Source organism: Carassius gibelio, chromosome B18 (assembly GCF_023724105.1).
Source record: "Carassius gibelio isolate Cgi1373 ecotype wild population from Czech Republic chromosome B18, carGib1.2-hapl.c, whole genome shotgun sequence".
Taxonomy (NCBI): domain Eukaryota; kingdom Metazoa; phylum Chordata; class Actinopteri; order Cypriniformes; family Cyprinidae; genus Carassius; species Carassius gibelio.
In genome coordinates this window covers 25,551,849-25,570,061 of record NC_068413.1, presented here as the reverse complement: position 1 = coordinate 25,570,061, position 18,213 = coordinate 25,551,849, and the positions used below count along the sequence as shown (strand labels likewise).

The window sequence follows — 18,213 nt, the reverse complement described above, 5'->3', positions numbered from 1 at the left end:
AACCTACACCTAGGTACAGGTTAACACCTGATGGCTTTTCTTCTGGGTGTTTGAATTACAACAAATGTGTTTTAGAAACACATGGTTATAACAGCCAGAGAAAAGACTAAGACAGAAATCAAGGGTCAAGAGCCCAACTAAAGCAAACACTGATCTCTAACATGGTTACTTCAAACAATAAATCAACATCTAAACCTTAGTTCATTCTCAATAAGATCTTCTGTAGACGTCTGACAGAAATAAAGTCAGTCTGGTTATTAATAAGTGGAGCTGGTGATGCTGTTTGTGGGGTTGTTTAATCAGATCTTGAGAGATTTCATGTATTTTATTTCAGTTGATTTAATCTAAGTCTGTGTCTGAAGTCAGTTGTAGTAGTTCTGGTGTTTCTCTTTTCTTCAGTGATTCTGTTTGTTAACAGCAGCTGTTCATCACTAATTCTCAATCAGCACTTAGTTAATCACTTAATTACTTAAATGCAAAGTTTTAAAACTTAAATGGTTTAAATCAAGGCAATCTGTTTACTCAAACGGTTTGAGTAAAGTTTACTTATCGGGTTTTACAGTGCAATTTCTTTTGTCTGTTTTCTTAATTGCAGAATATTTATCATGTGCATCCATTCCTTCGTGCTGTCTTTGCTGTAAACTGGTTTAAAGGGACAGAAGTGAGAGACTTATTTACCCTCATCTGATAAAACTGTTTTGAAAAAAAAAAAAAATTTACATTTAGAAATTTCTAGAATATATGTTTCGGTTTTTTTGTTAGAGTAAAAACTTTTCCAAAATAAAAAAGTAAGTGAAATTTTCACTTATTTTTCACAAAATCTTGAAGTGTTCCTGTAGCTCAGTGGTAGAACATTGCATTAGCAAGTGCAAGGTTGTGGGTTCAATTCCCCGGGGCCCGCGCGGGAGCCGAAAATAGTTAAGCTTAACTTCTCTTAACTTTTCCCATTCATTCTCTATGGTAGTGCTTAACACTACGGATGCGATATATTTGTGGCCACACGTAGATTTCCCGACGCTGTTTCGCCTCTTCCGTGGCGCGGAATTCAAACAGCGGATACTCATCTGTCAATCATTCGCTCTGAAGGAGAGGAGACGCGTTTTACGATCGGAGATTTCTTCACGAAATTGTTTTGTTTGAACAACATACGCTGCCAAACTCCCAACAAGCAGGTACAAGTGAATTCTGTGTTTCTTTTTAAAAAACTAAACTAAAAAAAACCGTATAATTAATTACTTATTATATTATCATATAATCATATTTATGATTAATTATAGCAACTGTTTTGAATTTTATGTGATTTTCAAGACTTTGGTGCAAAAAAAAAAAAAAAATATATATATAGGCCTATATATATATATATATATATATATATATATATATATATATATATATATATATATATATATATATATATATATATATATATTAGTGCTGTCAAAAATAGCGCGTTAACGCATTCGATTAATTTGAAATATTTAACGCGTTAAAAAAAATAACGCAATTAACGCGGTTGCAGTTTTTTTTTTATTTCCAGTTGTGGCCTATGTGTGTTCAACGTGCAAAGAAATATGGATAAGACCAAGGAAGGACTTTTAGACGGAAAGTTTCAGTATAAAACTCTGCCGGATTACTCTTCAGTCTGCCACAAGAAACATTACTCTTCATTTAGTCTGCCACAAGAAACAGCAACATTAAAATCATGAACTCAAATTTCATTGTTTAAAAAAAAAAACAATGACTGTAGCAGTGCGTAAATCAGACATTTCTGTAACGCTAACGTTAATAAGCTTAAACGAAAATAACGAAATAATTGTGTAGCGGAGTATTTTTTGTACACAGTGCAGCGAACTGTCAATCACTCCTGTACGCGTGCATCACTGTCCTCCTCAGCTGCAGCAACTTGCGCTCTCTCTCTTCATCAAGCTTTAAAACAAAAAGGGGACAAAAAGATAATATTGTCTTTGTGCATAGGCTATAGATTAATTAGATAAATGAATATCTAAATTTGTGCCTTGCCGTCTACGGTATTTTTTTAGAACTTAGAAAAAAGATGCTGCAGCCAATGAACAGCCAGCGGGGGCTGCAGGACGACTCAACCTCCGCAGACAGTTTTTAATGTTTATCAGACAATAAATACTCAAGATTTTGCTTTAGTATAACTCACAACGAGTTTCACACACCTTCTCCGGCCACGTTGAGTTGTTGACACTTACAGTAAGCGACACATGCGCTATTCACTTGTATAACTTAAGGGTGAATGGGTAATGTAGTTTCTGCTCTGGGTGGGATGAATTAGGAAGCTTGCATTGTGAAGGGCGCTCTGAAAATCGGCAGTGCAGGTAAAAGATTAAAACCTCTATTAAAACAGATGTCCAAATGAGCGTACCGGTACGCTACAAGCACGTTTTGGGCGTACGGAGAGGTGGCGCCGGTAAGCTCAAGAGCTATATTTGGAAGTGGCCGTACTGAGTACCTGTGTGTACTGGCCCACTTAAAGCACTGGCAATGACTATACTTTGGAATTTTGGAATTATGAATAATTAATAATTATTATATGATGCAGTCACATGTGTAGCAATATTTGTTAGTCTGTTTGTTGATTCAGGGTTAGCAGCATCATCTGAGGTCCTCTGAGGGTCAGCATCATCTCTTCTCAGGTGTTCTGGATCCAGACTGGAGCTTGTGTAAATCCCGTGGCAAAACATAGAAACAAATAGAGACATCATTAGCATAGCTGCTGATCCATCAAAGTAAAATGAATTAGTTTAACCAAAGATAAAGAATAATAATGCACTCACAATTTAAGAGATATATTATTTGAAAGCTTGGCGAAAGAGATGTGTTTTTAATCTAGATTTAAACAGAGACAGTGTGTCTGAACCCCGAACATTATCAGGAAGTCTATATATTTGAATATATACTGTATTTTATATCTCTGATGTGCAGCTGAATGGTCAGCATCATTCCTCCAGTCTTCAGTGTCACATGATCTTCAGAAATCAGAATAATATGATGGTTTACTGCTCAAATCTACTCAAATCTTACTATATATATGTGTATATATGTATTTTTTTTTTAATTTTCATCATCAACATTTTTCATCTTTATCATCACTTTTAATCAATTTAAATCATCCTTGCTAAAAAAAAAAGGCATTAATGTCTGTCATTTCTTTCCACCCAAAAGAATGGTATAATCTATATTGTTAAGAAAGCTTTTTATTTCAAATAAATGCAGATCTTTCTATTTAAAGAATCCCTGGGGGATTGTTTTTCTTGAGCAGTAAATCATATTCTGATTTCTGAAGATTATGTGACACTGAAGACTGGAGTAATGATGTTGAAAATACAGCTGCACATCACAGAAATAAAATACATTTTACTATATATTCAAATAGAAAGCAGTTATTTTAACTAGTAAAAATATTTCAACAATATAATTGCTTTTACTGTATTTTGGATCAAATAAAGGCAGGCTTGGTGAGAATTAAAAATCTTACTGTTCAAAAACATTTAACTGGTAGTGTTATATTTTTTTTCTGTGTTCTCCACAACTTTAGATTTTATTATTGTTGTTGTTGTTGAATCTATACATTTAAATAGTTTCATGTATTTCAATTTGTTAATTAAAATACCATAAGCATTTGGCCTTGTTTGAACTGTATTGAACTGCGTGTTAAGTTTTTTTTAATTTATTGATTAAAACATGTATACATGTTGTTGATTTTCTTTTTTTATTGATATTACATTTTATTGACTTGCTCAGATATGTAAACACTGAATGTTATAACTGTTACTATTAAACATAAAAAATTATTTAATGTAAAACATTTTTATTGTTTTTCTGTTCTCCACATCTTTATTTGTATTATATTTGTAGGTGTTGTTTAATAATCTATGATTATTTTATGTATATTTATTATTATATATTTTGGTTAATTTTTATTTTCATTTTTAAGTATATTACTCTATTATAAATAAAATGAAAAACTTACTTTTTGTGAGTTTTTGTTTTATTTTATATATATGGGTTTTCTGTGCACAGTTATACAAATATAAATAGATGTCTCTTTAAAAATAAAGCCCTGAACCATTATCAAAATGTTATTTTTAATTATTCAAAATTTTCTATATTAAAAATAACTATTCCCTATTATAATGTACATGTTTATTAAGATTGTTGCACATTTTGTACATCGTACAAAAAACAGTTATTACAAGATTTATTTTATCTGTTCACAAAGTTTGTTTATTATATGTTAATCATAATTAAAGTGTATCTAGATGAAAACGAATATGAACTCATTTTATAGTATTTGTGGCCGAGACGGGATTCGAACCTCTAATTCTGTGTATTTTACTCGTCCCGCCTCCCTGCACTTTTCTTCGTTTCTATTGGCTAGTCAACGCTCTACAACTATCCCGACTGGCCAACACATGATAGGTGAAAATTGTTAGCCTGAATGCACTGTAAGTTGCTTTGGACAAAAGTGTCTGCTAAATAAATTAATTTAATATTATTTAATTAAATTTTACTCAATAAAATGTACTTATTATTATTATTTTTTTTTTTTTTTACTTAACTTAGTTAAGTAGATTTACTTAATTTCCAAATGTGTTAAATTTACTTGAAAAATGCTTGTGCAAAAACTTGCCAAATAAAAATTAAGTAAATTTACTTATTACTTTTTTCAGTGTATGGAGTACTTCAAGGCTCAGTACTAGGGCCACTACTCTTCACGCTTTATATGTTACCCTTGGGAGATATCATCAGGCAACATGGTGTTAGCTTTAACTATTATGCTGATGATACTCAGCTCTATATTTCTTCGCGGCCCGGTGAAACACACCAATTTGAAAAACTAATGAAAGGCATAGTCGATATAAAAAACTGGATGACGAGTAATTTCTTACTGCTAAATTCTGAAAAAAAAAAAAAACAGAGGTGTTAATTATAGGACTTAAAAACTCTGCTTGTAATAACCTAGAACACTGTCTAAGACTTGATGGTTGCTCTGTCAATTCTTCGTCATCAATTAGGAACCTAGGTGTGCTATTTGATCGCAATCTTTCCTTAGAAAGCCACGTTTCTAGCATTTGTAAAACTGCATTTTTCCATCTCAAAAATATATCTAAATTATGGCCTGCTCTCAATGTCAGATTATTGTAATGCTTTATTAGGTGGTTGTTCTGCACGCTTAGTAAACAAACTACAGCTAGTCCAAAATGCAGCAGCAAGAGTTCTTACTAGAACCAGGGAGTATGACAATATTAGCCCGGTCCTGTCAACACTGCACTGGCTCCCTATCAAACATCGTATAGATTTTAAAGTATTGCTTATTACTTATAAAGCCCTGAATGGTTTAGCACCTCAGTATTTGAGTGAGCTCCTTTTACATTATAATCCTCTACGTCCGCTACATTCTCAAAACTCAGGCAATTTGATAATACCTAAAATATCAAAATCAACTTCGGGCAGCAGATCCTTTTTCTGTTTGGCGCCTAAACTCTGGAATAACCTACCTAACATTGTTCGGGAGGCAGACAGTTTAAATCTAGATTAAAGACCCATCTCTTTAACCTGGCTTACACATAACATACTAATATGCTTTTAATATCCAAATCCGTTAAAGGAGAACAAGAACGTGGTGGTCTTCTGCTCCACCCTGGGGGACTCTCGCCCTGACTACACGGTTGTGGTGGTCTTCTGCCCCGCCCTGGAGGACTCTGGCCTCGACCACAAGGATGTGGTGGTCTTCTGCTCCGCCCTGGAAGGCTTCATGTTGTTTTTGCTTTTTGTTTTTGTGTTCACTCCTGTCCCTGTTCCTCTCTGTTAGTCTGGCCCTCCGTCCCTCCCCCTGAGCCTCCACCTGTCCGCCTCCCTCCTGGTCTCTGTTTTGTGTCTGTCGTGGAGCGTCTGGGAGCCGCTCCTTAGAGGGGGTGGGGTACTGTCACAGTGTCTGGGTTGTGTTCCCTGGGTTTCCACTAGGTGTCCTCCTTTCCCACGGTGTCTGGCACTTTATTAACTGTATGTTCCTTTATTTGGTCACCTTCTTCCCTGTTTGAGTTAATTGATTATTCCCCACCTGTCTCCAGTTCCCTCATCACCTTCTGTGTATTTATACCCGGTCTGTCTGAGTATGGGTCATGGAGTCCTTGTCTTATATTAATGCTATTCCGTAGTCTTGCTCTCCTAGTGTGTACTTGTCTGTTTTCTTGTTTATTTGGATACTCTGGTTTTGACCCTGCCTGGACTGTTTACCCCTATGGATTTGCCCTTTAATAAAATCTCATACCTGCACTTGGATCTCTCCTCGTTTCCTGTATCACTGAACGTGATAGAAGGACTCTGTCACACACGAGATCCAGCGGTATGTCGATGAATGTTTCCTCCCCAGCCACCGAGCGGTAGAGAAGCAATCGATTTGAGGGATCCCGCCTGGTCGTGTTTCGCGGGACCAGGGGAGGTCGCCGAGGAGGAGGTGGGCGAGAGGAGGCTCAGCATCCCATAGTATGCATACTGCACTCCAGAAGATCAGTGCTGACCCGACACTGCTCATGAAGATTCTTGGTGACTTGTACTTGTACATGAAGATCATTGGTGACTTGTATTTGCTCATGAAGATCAATGGTGACTTGACTTTGTTCATGAAGATCACCAGTCACTTGACTCAGTCCTAGAAGATTACCCGTGACTTGACTCTGTCCTTGAAAATCACCAGTGACTTGACTCAGTCCTTGAAGATCACCAGTGACTTGACTTGACTCTGAAAGGTCAACAGTGACCAGCCTTGTCTCTGGAAAGTCCATGGTACCTAACCCTGGCTCTGGAAGGTCATCAGTGACTAGCCCTGACTCTGGAAGGTCAGCGGTGACTCGGGGCTCATGTGGGAGGGACCAGAGCCGCAGTCTCACCATGGCGGATAGAGAAAGCCAGCGCCACTGCCCATGATGGCTGCAGGTCCAGCGCCACAGCACAAGATGGCCGCCAACCCAGCGCCGCTGCGGTGCATGGCCACCAACCCCGCATCACGAGGCAAGATGGAAGCCAGCCTCACACCACCGTACAAGATTGCCACCAGCTCAGCGCCCCGAGGCAATATGGCTGCCAACCCAGCACCACGAAGCAAGACGGCCGCCAGCCCAGCGCCACAGCACAAGATGGCTGCCAACCCAGCACCACGAGGCAATATGGACGCCAGCACAACGCCACAGCACAAAGTGGTCACCAGTCCAGCACCACGGTGCAAGATGGTTGCCAGCCCAAGATGGCCGCTGACACATTTCTTGTTACTTCGCTATGCTGTAAAAGATCCTAGAGATTCCCAAACCGGTTCACGTCATGGCTGCTGAGCCATCGCCACAGCCCAAGATGGCCGCCAGCCCAGCTCCACAGCACCGGGTGGTCACCAGCCCAGCACCACAGCACAAGATGGTCGCTAACCCAGCGCCAATATACAAGATGGTTGCCGGCCCAGCACCACAACCCAAGAGGGCCCCCTGTCCAGAGTCATGGCTCAAGATGGCTGCTTGCCCAGCGCCGCTGCACAAGATGACAGTCACAGCTGACCCTCTGGAGTCGAGTCAGGTTCCAGTTGACCCTCCAGAGTCAAGTCAAGTTCCAGTGAACTCTCCAGAGTCGAGTCAGGTTCCAGTTGACCCTCCAGAGTCGAGTCAGGTTACAGTTGATCCTCCAGAGTCAGGGCTAGTCACCGCTGACCATCCAGAGTCAGGGCTAGTCACCGCTGATCTTCCAGAGTCAGGACTAGTCACCGATGACCTTCCAGAGCCAGGGCTAGTCACTGATGATTTTCCAGAGTCAGGGCTAGTCACCGCTGATCTTCCAGAGTCAGGGCTAGTCACCGCTGACCTTCCAGAGTCAGGGCTAGTCACTGATGACCTTCCAGAGCCAGGGTTAGGTACCATGGACTTTCCAGAGACAAGGCTGGTCACTGTTGACCTTTCAGAGTCAAGTCAAGTCACTGGTGATCTTCAAGGACTGAGTCAAGTCACTGGTGATTTTCAAGGACAGAGTCAAGTCACGGGTAATCTTCTAGGACTGAGTCAAGTCACTGGTGATCTTCATGAACAAAGGCAAGTCACCATTGATCTTCATGAGCAAATACAAGTCACCAATGATCTTCATGTACAAGTACAAATCTTCATGAGCAGTGTCGGGTCAGCACTGATCTTCTGGAGTCCAGTATGCATACTATGGGATTGCCAGATTGTCGTCCTCCCGTTGGTCGGACCACACAGTTGTGGTGGTCTTCCGCTCCGCCCTGGAGGACTCAGGCTTCAACCACAAGAACGTGGTGGTCTTCTGCTCCGCCCTGGGGGACTCTCGCCCTGACTATACGGTTGTGGTGGTTTTCTGCCCCGCCCTGGAGGACTCTGGCCTCGACCACAAGGATGTGGTGGTCTTCTGCTCCGCCCTGGAGGGCTTCATGTTGTTTTTGCTTTTTGTTTTTGTGTCCACTCCTGTCCCTGTTCCCCTCTGTTAGTCTGGCCCTCCGTCCCTCCCCCTGAGCCTCCACCTGTCCGCATTCCTCTGGGGGATTGCAAGACCACAGGAAACAGATGATTCTTCTGCACAATCTGTCTTTGCTGCAGCCTGGAATTGAACTACTGGTTTCGTCTGGTCAGAGGAGAACTGGCCCCCCACCTGAGCCTGGTTTCTCCCAAGGTTTTTTTTCTCCATTCTGTCACCGATGGAGTTTCGGTTCCTTGCCGCTGTCACCTCTGGCTTGCTTAGTTGGGGTCACTTCATCTACAGCGATATTGTTGAACTTGATTGCAAATAAATGCACAGACACTATTTAACTGAACAGAGATGACATCACTGAATTCACTGATGAACTGCCTTTAACTATCATTTTGCATTATTGACACACTGTTTTCCTAATAAATGCTGTTCAGTTGCTTTGACACAATGTATTTTGTTTAAAGCGCTATATAAATAAAGGTGACTTGACTTGACTTTCAGCAAAGGTTCAATGTTGGCCACAGCACTTGAAAGTGAGACTTATTTTAATTTTTTATTTTTTTACGTATGAAGTCTATAAAGCTCATCATACAATAGATTTAACAAATTATACTAATGTGAAAACATGGTGCATAATTGCAAAGCAGCAACTCCAGGATCAAAATGGAGGAGTGTCAGCAGAAGATGAATACTAAAAAAATTACTTTATTAACAGCACAAAATATGAAAGATATGTCCAGTATCTTCTATGTAAAATAAAAAATCACATTCAGGGCCTCCACCACCATGTTTTAGAACTCCTTAACTGTGATCAAGAACTTTTTTTTAAAGAAGAACAATGAACAAACTCATCAGCTTGTGCATCTTGTGGAACCTTGTAAAGAAAAATGCAACAAATGGATAGAGTACAGTATGTGGGATGTGGCCAGTGCTGGTCGATATGATTTGTGTAAAACAAGAATGCATTCTACAAACTAAGGTAAAACAGCTGATATACCCAGTCAGGTCTTGAATGATGGTGCATTTAATTGGCATCCAATGATCAGCTAGGCCAGTACTTGCCATTTAACCACACAACATCGCCATAAGAGACATGGCAGGGTGGTAGCCATTAACAGGCTTTTATTAAGACACTTAGACAGATTCAATGAAGTTGGTGGTTATATCCAACCCTTATTATTTATTATTTTGGAATTTAATTTATGTTTTATCTTTGCTGTTTCAATAAACCATATAATTTGAATATTTCAGCAGGGCATCTTGCTTTATTCATTTTTTATTTATTAATTTATTAAATAACCGAACTTCAACAACATAAGGGCAAATCCCTTTAGCACTGATTACCCTTTGTTGATCAGGATATTCAATAGGATATTAATAGCTGCCTGGAAAAACACTGCATGGGATTGGCAACAAAATTAGGCCTAAATAGGCTATAATTTTGTAGTTGTTGTTGTTACTGTTACCCAAACAATGAAGCCACTTGAATCTTATGTTTACCAGTCCAATATTTTTGAAAAATAACAGTGAAAAAAATACAGAGGTGTTTTAAAATATGTAATAAAATAAAACGTCCTCTCCTTGGTTCAACTTGAGCTCATGTCTAACTATATTTTATATTTCACCTGGTTCATACTGTGTGAAGAACTTTTAAAATATTTTTTTTTAACGAGACCAGAAAAGGCAAAACATGTAATAGGACATAAACGTCATCGTGGCAATATACAGTAGGTGGCAGTAATGCTCTAAAGCAGCAAACGGCCATTTAACAAGAAGAAGAACGTATTAACGAGAGATGTGTTTATCATAATATTGTTAACCGTAATAGACAATACGGTTATAAATTCGCTACCGTTTAATACAACATATATGTATATTTGTTATGTACGAGTGTGAAGCGATATAAGTCAATGTTGCAGGTAAGATTATGTTAACTTACATTTCATTTTTAAATATTCTTAGTAGCTGCACTGCATGCTTTCAGTTTTAAGGGATTAGGATTAGGTTTCTACCACGGTGTGCGTTCGAATTGTTCCTTCAAGAATGTTTTTTCTTCTTCGTTTTTTGACTGTTGTGATCATTGATGATGGTTTGTTTAGATATTAATTTATAATCATTCTCTGCTGACTGAATACAGAAATCTTCGAATCAGATTATGGTCTATAATTAAATTAAAATACTTATTTTAGATATTATAGATATATTATATTATATTAACATATATTACATTGTATTATAACATTATACATTTGTTTAAAATTTATTTATTTAAAATATAAATATTTACACTTATTGCCATTTTAATACAGGACAGTGGACCTTCAGGACCAGACTTGAAGAACCATCCAGTGGGATGACCGAGTTTGTGTAGTTTTGATTTACTTTATTTAAAACCTCCTGTCTAAGATCTCCAGTCTTAGGCCATAGGTTGTGTAAACAATGTTGAGGTGGTTTTCAGCAGATGAGTCCAGCTCTGCGCATGGAGTAAGTATTACACATGCTTTTGTTTAAATATCTCATAATGAGGATTGTTTTTCTGTGATGCATGATTATAAGTCAGCCTTATATATGATTAGTGTGGGAATGTCTAGGAGTGAAGAGGGTCTTTTAATTTGAAATAATTGCAAATATGTCAGCATATTTATTTTGTGAGCAACAAGTTACTTGGTTATAGCAAAATAAAACTCTTCAAGATAATACGAGAACCCTCACCCCGTTACGTAGCTCAAATCATAAATGTTTATCAGCATTAATAGATCTTTGCTTTTCTCAGGCTCCTGTCTCCCCGCAGGTGGACATGGGCAGCGAAATGAGAGTTGCTGAGATCACTGAGCAGCTAACACAGATGGAGGAACTTGTGGCCAAACTAAAAGAGTTGATAAGGGAAAAGGATGCAGCACTCAGCAGTAAAGATAACCAAGCTAAGGTATTTTACAGTTTACAAATATGCTCAAATGGTCAATTATGCTTTTTTCTCTCTTTCTTTTTACATTTTGTTTATTATAAAATGCATTAAAATGTTAACATGCATTCAAACATTCTTATTACATCACTATTATATATATCATTATTTATGGCAAACGTTTATTCATGTATTTTCTCTTCCCAAATTCTCAATTACATTTTTATTTTTATACATTCAAATTTTTTGCAAATCAGATATTACTGTTCCTATCCACCTTTTTCTGAACACGGAAGTCTTGCCTGACCGGAACTGTGCTTTATATTTCTGGTGTTTCTAGTCAATTACCATATGCTAAGAGACGATAATATAATGTTGAACCTATGAAAATGGTTGTAAAAAGAACATGGCACCATAGTTTCATCACTTTACAGTGTCATTTTACTCTTTTTGAAGTAACTTGTCCGTCATAGTTTAATGAGTGCATAGTAACGTGAAGCGTCCAACGGTTAGCTGTATTGAAAACAGATGAGGGCACATATCATAAATACAGCTTGATTGGGTTGAAGTTTGTGGGATTTTGTCCACAAAATGATAAGAGCACACACAGTAACTTAAGCGCTGCAAGCCATGCAACAGCAGCACAGCTTAACCCTGTGCATATTTTTATATGCAGTTAAATTGAAAAAGTTTCAGTTTAGTCAGTGTTTTTTTACCCCATTTTAACTTGGGTTTCTATGGAGATGAGAAAGTACCCAAGCAGAAGTTGGATGTGGATGTTGAATGTGTGTACACTTTATGGAGATAAATGTTATAGCCTCCCTAATAAAGCCTAGCGACGCCCCTGCTTCTTGTGTACTTTTCGGAGAACCAGGACAAATATTTCTATTGATAGCTCAGGCATTTATGAGGAACTGAAATGAGGCACCGAAATCTGCGTTCTTATTCTGTTTGGTGCATACCGGTTCCATAGGTGCCAGTGCCATATTGGTTCCCGGTTTCAATACCCAACCCTACATGGTACTGCTTATTGGTTACTCAGGAAAAAGTTGGACAGTGCATCCATACACATAGTCTTGTCTTATGTGTTTCTGTCTTTATCTGACCTAGCAATTAAATTGTAAAACTGCACACCATCATAATTTTGTGATTGTGTAGAACATAAAATTAACTTTCCGATATTTTACAACCTTGCTTTGGAATGTGGGGAGAAGACATGAGACTAGAGATAGAGGCTTTGTCCAGCCCTCTCAAAGTGCATAGCAGGATATAAAACATTTATCTTTGAAATGCAATTAAACGTGGCTTACTTCCAAACTTTTGTGTAATTTCTATTTCTTTCCATGTTCTTGGAAATGTTCTATTTCTTTCCATGTTCTTATTGCACTTTTACAAGTCTGCCTTATGCATGCTGACAGTATTGCTCATTGTGCTTTGTTTAGGGAGCAGATGTCATGTGACACATGACGTGGCACTCCATAAAAATGATGTCCTCTTAACATAAGTAACTTAAATATCAGCCATTTACCCATGCAGTTTTATGCTTGACCACTATTTGCACAGATTGAAAAAGCGTTGTTATTTAAAAGCAAATCATAATCAAAAATTGAATGTAGTTTTGTTTTTGTACTGTCTATTAAAAGCTGTTTAACACAGCATTTTTATGACACTTTTTTAAAATATTTTTTTTACGGGGTGAGAAAATAAAAACAACTTGAACAGAAAGAAACAGGGAAAAAAAGGAGTAATAATGAAAATAACAAAATAAATACTCCTTAATACATGGAATTATAATAAAAAAATCATAACTCCATTTCCTTGGTTCTTATTATAGTATGTAGCTTCATTTGTGAATGGTGTCTATATGTTTGTGCACACATAAGGGAATAATTACATTATATAGTCAGTCCCTATTGCTTTGAGTTCTCAGAGTTGATTAATAAAGTTGTTTGTTTGGTAGGAGCTGACAGAACAAATGCAGCGCTTGCAGGGTGAGAAAGAAAACTTTCAGGCAAAGCTGGAGGCAGAACGTCACATTACTCGGGCTCGGATCAAGGATCTACTGGAGAAACATGAAGCAGAGTTGCTCAGTGCTGCTAATAAACATGAGACTGAGTTGTCAGAGAAGGAGCAGGCCTTACGCAGACAGCTTGAGACCCTTCAGCGCTCTATATCACAGCCCGCAGATGCATCAGCAAACCAATCTACTTGCATCACAGCTCAGAGAGTCACAGAGCTGCAAGGTAGAAAATCATGTCAATTGTTTAAAGAATTCTGTCTGCAGTTTGACCTTCCTTTCTCAAATTAAATCCGTGTTGTTTAAGCACCTGTTATGGCAACTGAATAAAAAAAAAAAAGGGGACATATGATGTGATATCAAGTTTTCCTTTCTCTTTGGAGTGTTACAAGCTGTTCATGAATAGATAAGATCCCTAAATGCTAAGACTAAAGTCTCAAACCTAAAGACATATTCTTCAAGAAAGTTAAAACTCATCCACGCCCTCCTAAACCGCCTTGTTCAGACATGTTCCCACATGTCTACGTCACAATGTGGGAAAATTTGCATAACACCACCCAAATGTTCACACAAAAAAAAAGCTGCCACCGCTGCCCCCATGTTGTGAAGACGCTGTATATTTTATTGCGAAAAAGAAAATACTTTGTTTGGCCTTTCAAAAGAGGACACGCCTAGAAATCAGTGGTTAAGTTGTATGTACAACACTGTTCCAGAACAGTTCAAACCAAGTATTCAGATGTGTGCAGCACATTTTATGGAGGACTGTTTCCTGATCCTGGGAGAGTATGTTAGACTACAATGCCGGCTGTTCTGACTCACAGCCTGTAAGTACGTTTACATATTACACATAATAATTTTTCCACTGTTGATTCATACTTGAGTTTTGAGCAGTGTAGAGTAGCACTTGTTGTTTGTCGTTTCTCCAATCACAAATGCAGATATGGTTTTGTTTACGCTGTGAAATGTAATGCAACGAATGAACTGTGTAAGTCATTATAATACGTAATTATGTCGCAACTGGATGCAACAAATGCCTAGTTTATAATGGGTCTTAATGTTTTTGTCTCGTCGAACCTATCATGACATTCTGGTAAGGGGCGTAACATTTCCGTCACACACTAGAGGGATTCAGCTAATCACAACACACTGGATAGCTGGCCAATCAGAGCATATCTCACTTTTCAGATCAATGAGCTTTGTATAATCAATGTGTTTCAGAAAGGCGGGGCGTAGAGAAGAAACAATAATGTACAGTATGTGTTTTTTAACCTTAAACCGCATACATACAGTAGGTGGAAAACCTAAATGGACATTACCGCCGCGTGTACCACCGCCGCGGTGTTGCAGCCTTAACTGTATTTCAGTCGCATGTTAAAATCATTCATGAAAATACCGCCAGGTGGTGCAAAGGAATGGATTGCGAAATTAATATTATTGTAAAATGAGATAAAAGGAGGAGGTAAAATAACAATAACATTATGATATAACATTGTAACATCTTTAAAAAATATTAAACCATTTACAGTGAGTTAATTTCAAAACGTAGGATAGTCTTAGGCTACAGGCTACTCATCAAAAATTTAAAGAAGACCTTTACACAAAGGATCATATGCATGCTATTGTTATTAAACAGTAAATAAATATAAGGGCTACATTTATGTTATGTTTTATATATATATATATATATATATATATATATATATATATATATATATATATATATATATATATATATATATACATACAGTACAGACCAAAAGTCTGGACACACCTTCTCATTCAAAGAGTTTTCTTTATTTTCATGACTATGAAAATTGTAGAGTCACACTGAAGGCATCAAGGGCTATTTGACCAAGAAGGAGAGTCATGGGGTGCTGTGCCAGATGACCTGGCCTCCACAGTCACTGGACCGGAACCCAACCGAGATGGTTTAGGGGTGAGCTGGACTGCAGACAGAAGGCAAAAGGGCCAACTAGTGCTAAGCATCTCTCGGGGAACTCCTTCAAGACTGTTGGAAGACCATTTCAGGTGACTACCTCTTGAAGCTCATCAAGAGAACGCCAAGAGTGTGCAAAGCAGTAATCAAAGCAAAAGGTGGCTACTTTGAAGTACCTAGAATATGACGTATTTTCAGTTGTTTCACACTTTTTTGTTATATATATAATTCCACATGTGTTAATTCATAGTTTTGATGCCTTCAGTGTGAATCTACAATTTTCATTGTGGGTTTTTGGGGGGGTAGTTATGTATGGCTTGTGGGGGTTGAGATAAAGGTGTGAATCTCTTGGTCTTTCATATGGACAGTGTCTTAAACTTGCTGATCAGGTTTATATAGAACGGTTGTTTTGGTTATAGACTAAAAATGTTCTGTCTGTTGACAACTCTCGCGTCTGGTGTAGACACACAGATAGTGTCTGCTCTATTTACAAATAAGTTATACTGTATAAGAAAAAGAAAAAAAAAAACTAATCCAGCGGCATAACGTGATGGAAATATAGACTAGAAAATATATTTACTTGCTCTGTCCTCCGTCCATGACACTGACTCAATGCGAAGCTGCATTTTTAATCTGATCAGCTCTGAACGCAGAGTGGATGGTTAGATGCATGATGGGCTAGTATTAAATAAATAAATAAAAAGAAAGATCTTTCCAGCATTAAGGTAATAACATTACTGTTTTTTTTACTGCTAAATGAAAGATAAAGAACTATATTAAAACCAGTTGTGTAAAATTTCTATGTCATTTGAATATTGATTTAAAAAAATCAATTTTAAACCATAAATCGAATTTTTTTTCCTGAAAAAACAAACAAAACAAAAAACAGGTTTTTTTTTTTTTGGCCATATGTTATCACCCAGCCCTAAAAACAAGTAAAGAAGGCTCCCTTTAAAATCACTTAAGTTGTCAATTAATAAAGCTCTTTTTTACATTGTGTGAATTATGTTGATTATAATGAGAGACCTTGAGTTTAATCGTGAGGATGTTTTATTAATCCATCCATTCTTTAGAGTTTCAAAGATTTAACTACATCATGCAAGTTTAATTTATTGTTTCTTGTTTTAGGCTAATTAAGCCTAAATAATAGGAACAAAATTATACAGCGCTTCACGTTTAAACATGCAACAATTTCTTTATCAGTTTACAGACAAATGTCTTTTCCCCAATAAGTTATGTCAAATAAAGGATGCGTAACAAATAAAAAAAATGCATGTTGTTTTATTAAAGGAATTTTAAAATATAAATTAAAATATAGGCATAATATTAGAAAATATTGACATTTTGCATATTAATCCATGTAGTCTAGCTCACTAAAATAGGCTACCACTTTTAGTGCTCCGATGCAAAGTAAACCACAATGTCTTTTGAATGATATAACACATTAATATAATATAAATAATACTGCACACCTTTTAAATGTGTCAAATCTAAAATATGGTTTAATAACATGTAGTTTAGAGAAAATATAAGCTCAAGCACAGGCTTGACATTTATCCTTCTTGAATTTGTTCTAAGAAATGCACATAACTTCATAAATACCAAATTTTCATCTGTGAATATTAAATATTAAATATATTAAACACAGTAATTCCTAAAATAAAAATTGGAAGTCAAATAAACGCCGGGCCTCTTATAGTGGCCGGGGGTGTAGTCAACACGGACAAATAAAGGCCGGTCTTAAATAAAGGCCGGGGGAAATTTCTGCAGCAGAGCCAGATAACGAACGTACACGCCCACTGCCGGTGCATTTCTTGTTCTCGAGACAAGAACCCGTTGCATCGGTTTTCGGATCACCAGTACACTGAACCTAGAAGTGTTTCTGTTGGACGCATCTGATTCGAGAACCGAGGAGCTGATGATACTGCGCATGTGTGATTCAGCGTGAAGCAGACTGACACACAGAGCGTCTGAACCAAGCTGATTCTTTTGGTGATTGATTCTGAACTGATTCTGTCCTAATATTATGATCTCTGTCCACTGGAACGCTATCGCTTTTAATTTAAAATGGGTTATTTAAAACAATTACTTATCAAACAGTTGGAATTAAAAATAAAGTCCTGCCTCTAATAAAAGCCTGCTTCAAATAGAAGCCTGTTACCTTCTGCAGTTCAGGTGAATAAAGGCCCCGGCTTTTATTTGAGCAATTACGGTATTTTAACTATATTGCTTTATTTGAGCAGTTACGGTATTTTAACTATATTTGTGCTTTGATACGCTTGTTTGATAACTTGTGGTTAAAGCGCCACTCAGCGGTCAAAAGCTGCAAATGCACTTTACAGACGCAGCGGCGGTGGTACACTAAATTGTGTTGTGATCTCATAGCCTTGTAGAGCCTAGTGCTTGATGTGAATGAAGTCTTATCTTACCAGTCATAAGGGCCAATTTATTTAAATTAAGATTTACTTGAAAGCTGAATAAACAATTTTTCCATTGATTTATGGTTTGTTATGATAAGACAATATTTGGCCGAGATATAACTCTTTTTGAATATCTGGAATCTGAGGGTGTAAAAAAAAAAGTATTGAGTAAAATCACCTTTAAAGTTGTCCAAATGAAGTCCTTAGCAATGCATATTACTAATCAAAATATTTTTGTATTTACGGTAGGAAATTTACAAAATATCTTCATGGAACATGATCTTTATTTAAAAGGATAGTTCACCCAAAAATGTCTGTTTATCTGCTTACCCCCAGGGCATCCAAGATTAAGGGGTGACTTTGTTTCTTCAGTAGAACACAAACCAAAATTTTTAACTTGAACAGTTGCAGTCTTATAATGTAAGTAGATGGGAATCACCTTTGACACTCT

The 18,213-nt window shown here is 37.4% G+C and overlaps 1 protein-coding gene across 5 annotated transcripts in view; it reads left to right on the top strand.

Moving 5' to 3' along the window:
• Window positions 1-10,252: 10,252 nt before the first annotated feature.
• The window catches only part of LOC127977336 (golgin subfamily A member 4), a 77,274-nt gene continuing 69,313 nt past the window's right edge, over window positions 10,253-18,213 (top strand). For all 5 annotated transcript variants that reach the window (XM_052582205.1, XM_052582204.1, XM_052582206.1 and 2 more), the window contains exons 1-4: window positions 10,253-10,406; window positions 10,797-10,971; window positions 11,261-11,413; window positions 13,350-13,632. In XM_052582205.1, coding sequence (XP_052438165.1) covers window positions 10,927-10,971; window positions 11,261-11,413; window positions 13,350-13,632 — 481 coding nt within the window. In that variant the 5' untranslated portion in view covers window positions 10,253-10,406; window positions 10,797-10,926. The remainder of the gene's footprint in view (window positions 10,407-10,796; window positions 10,972-11,260; window positions 11,414-13,349; window positions 13,633-18,213) is intronic.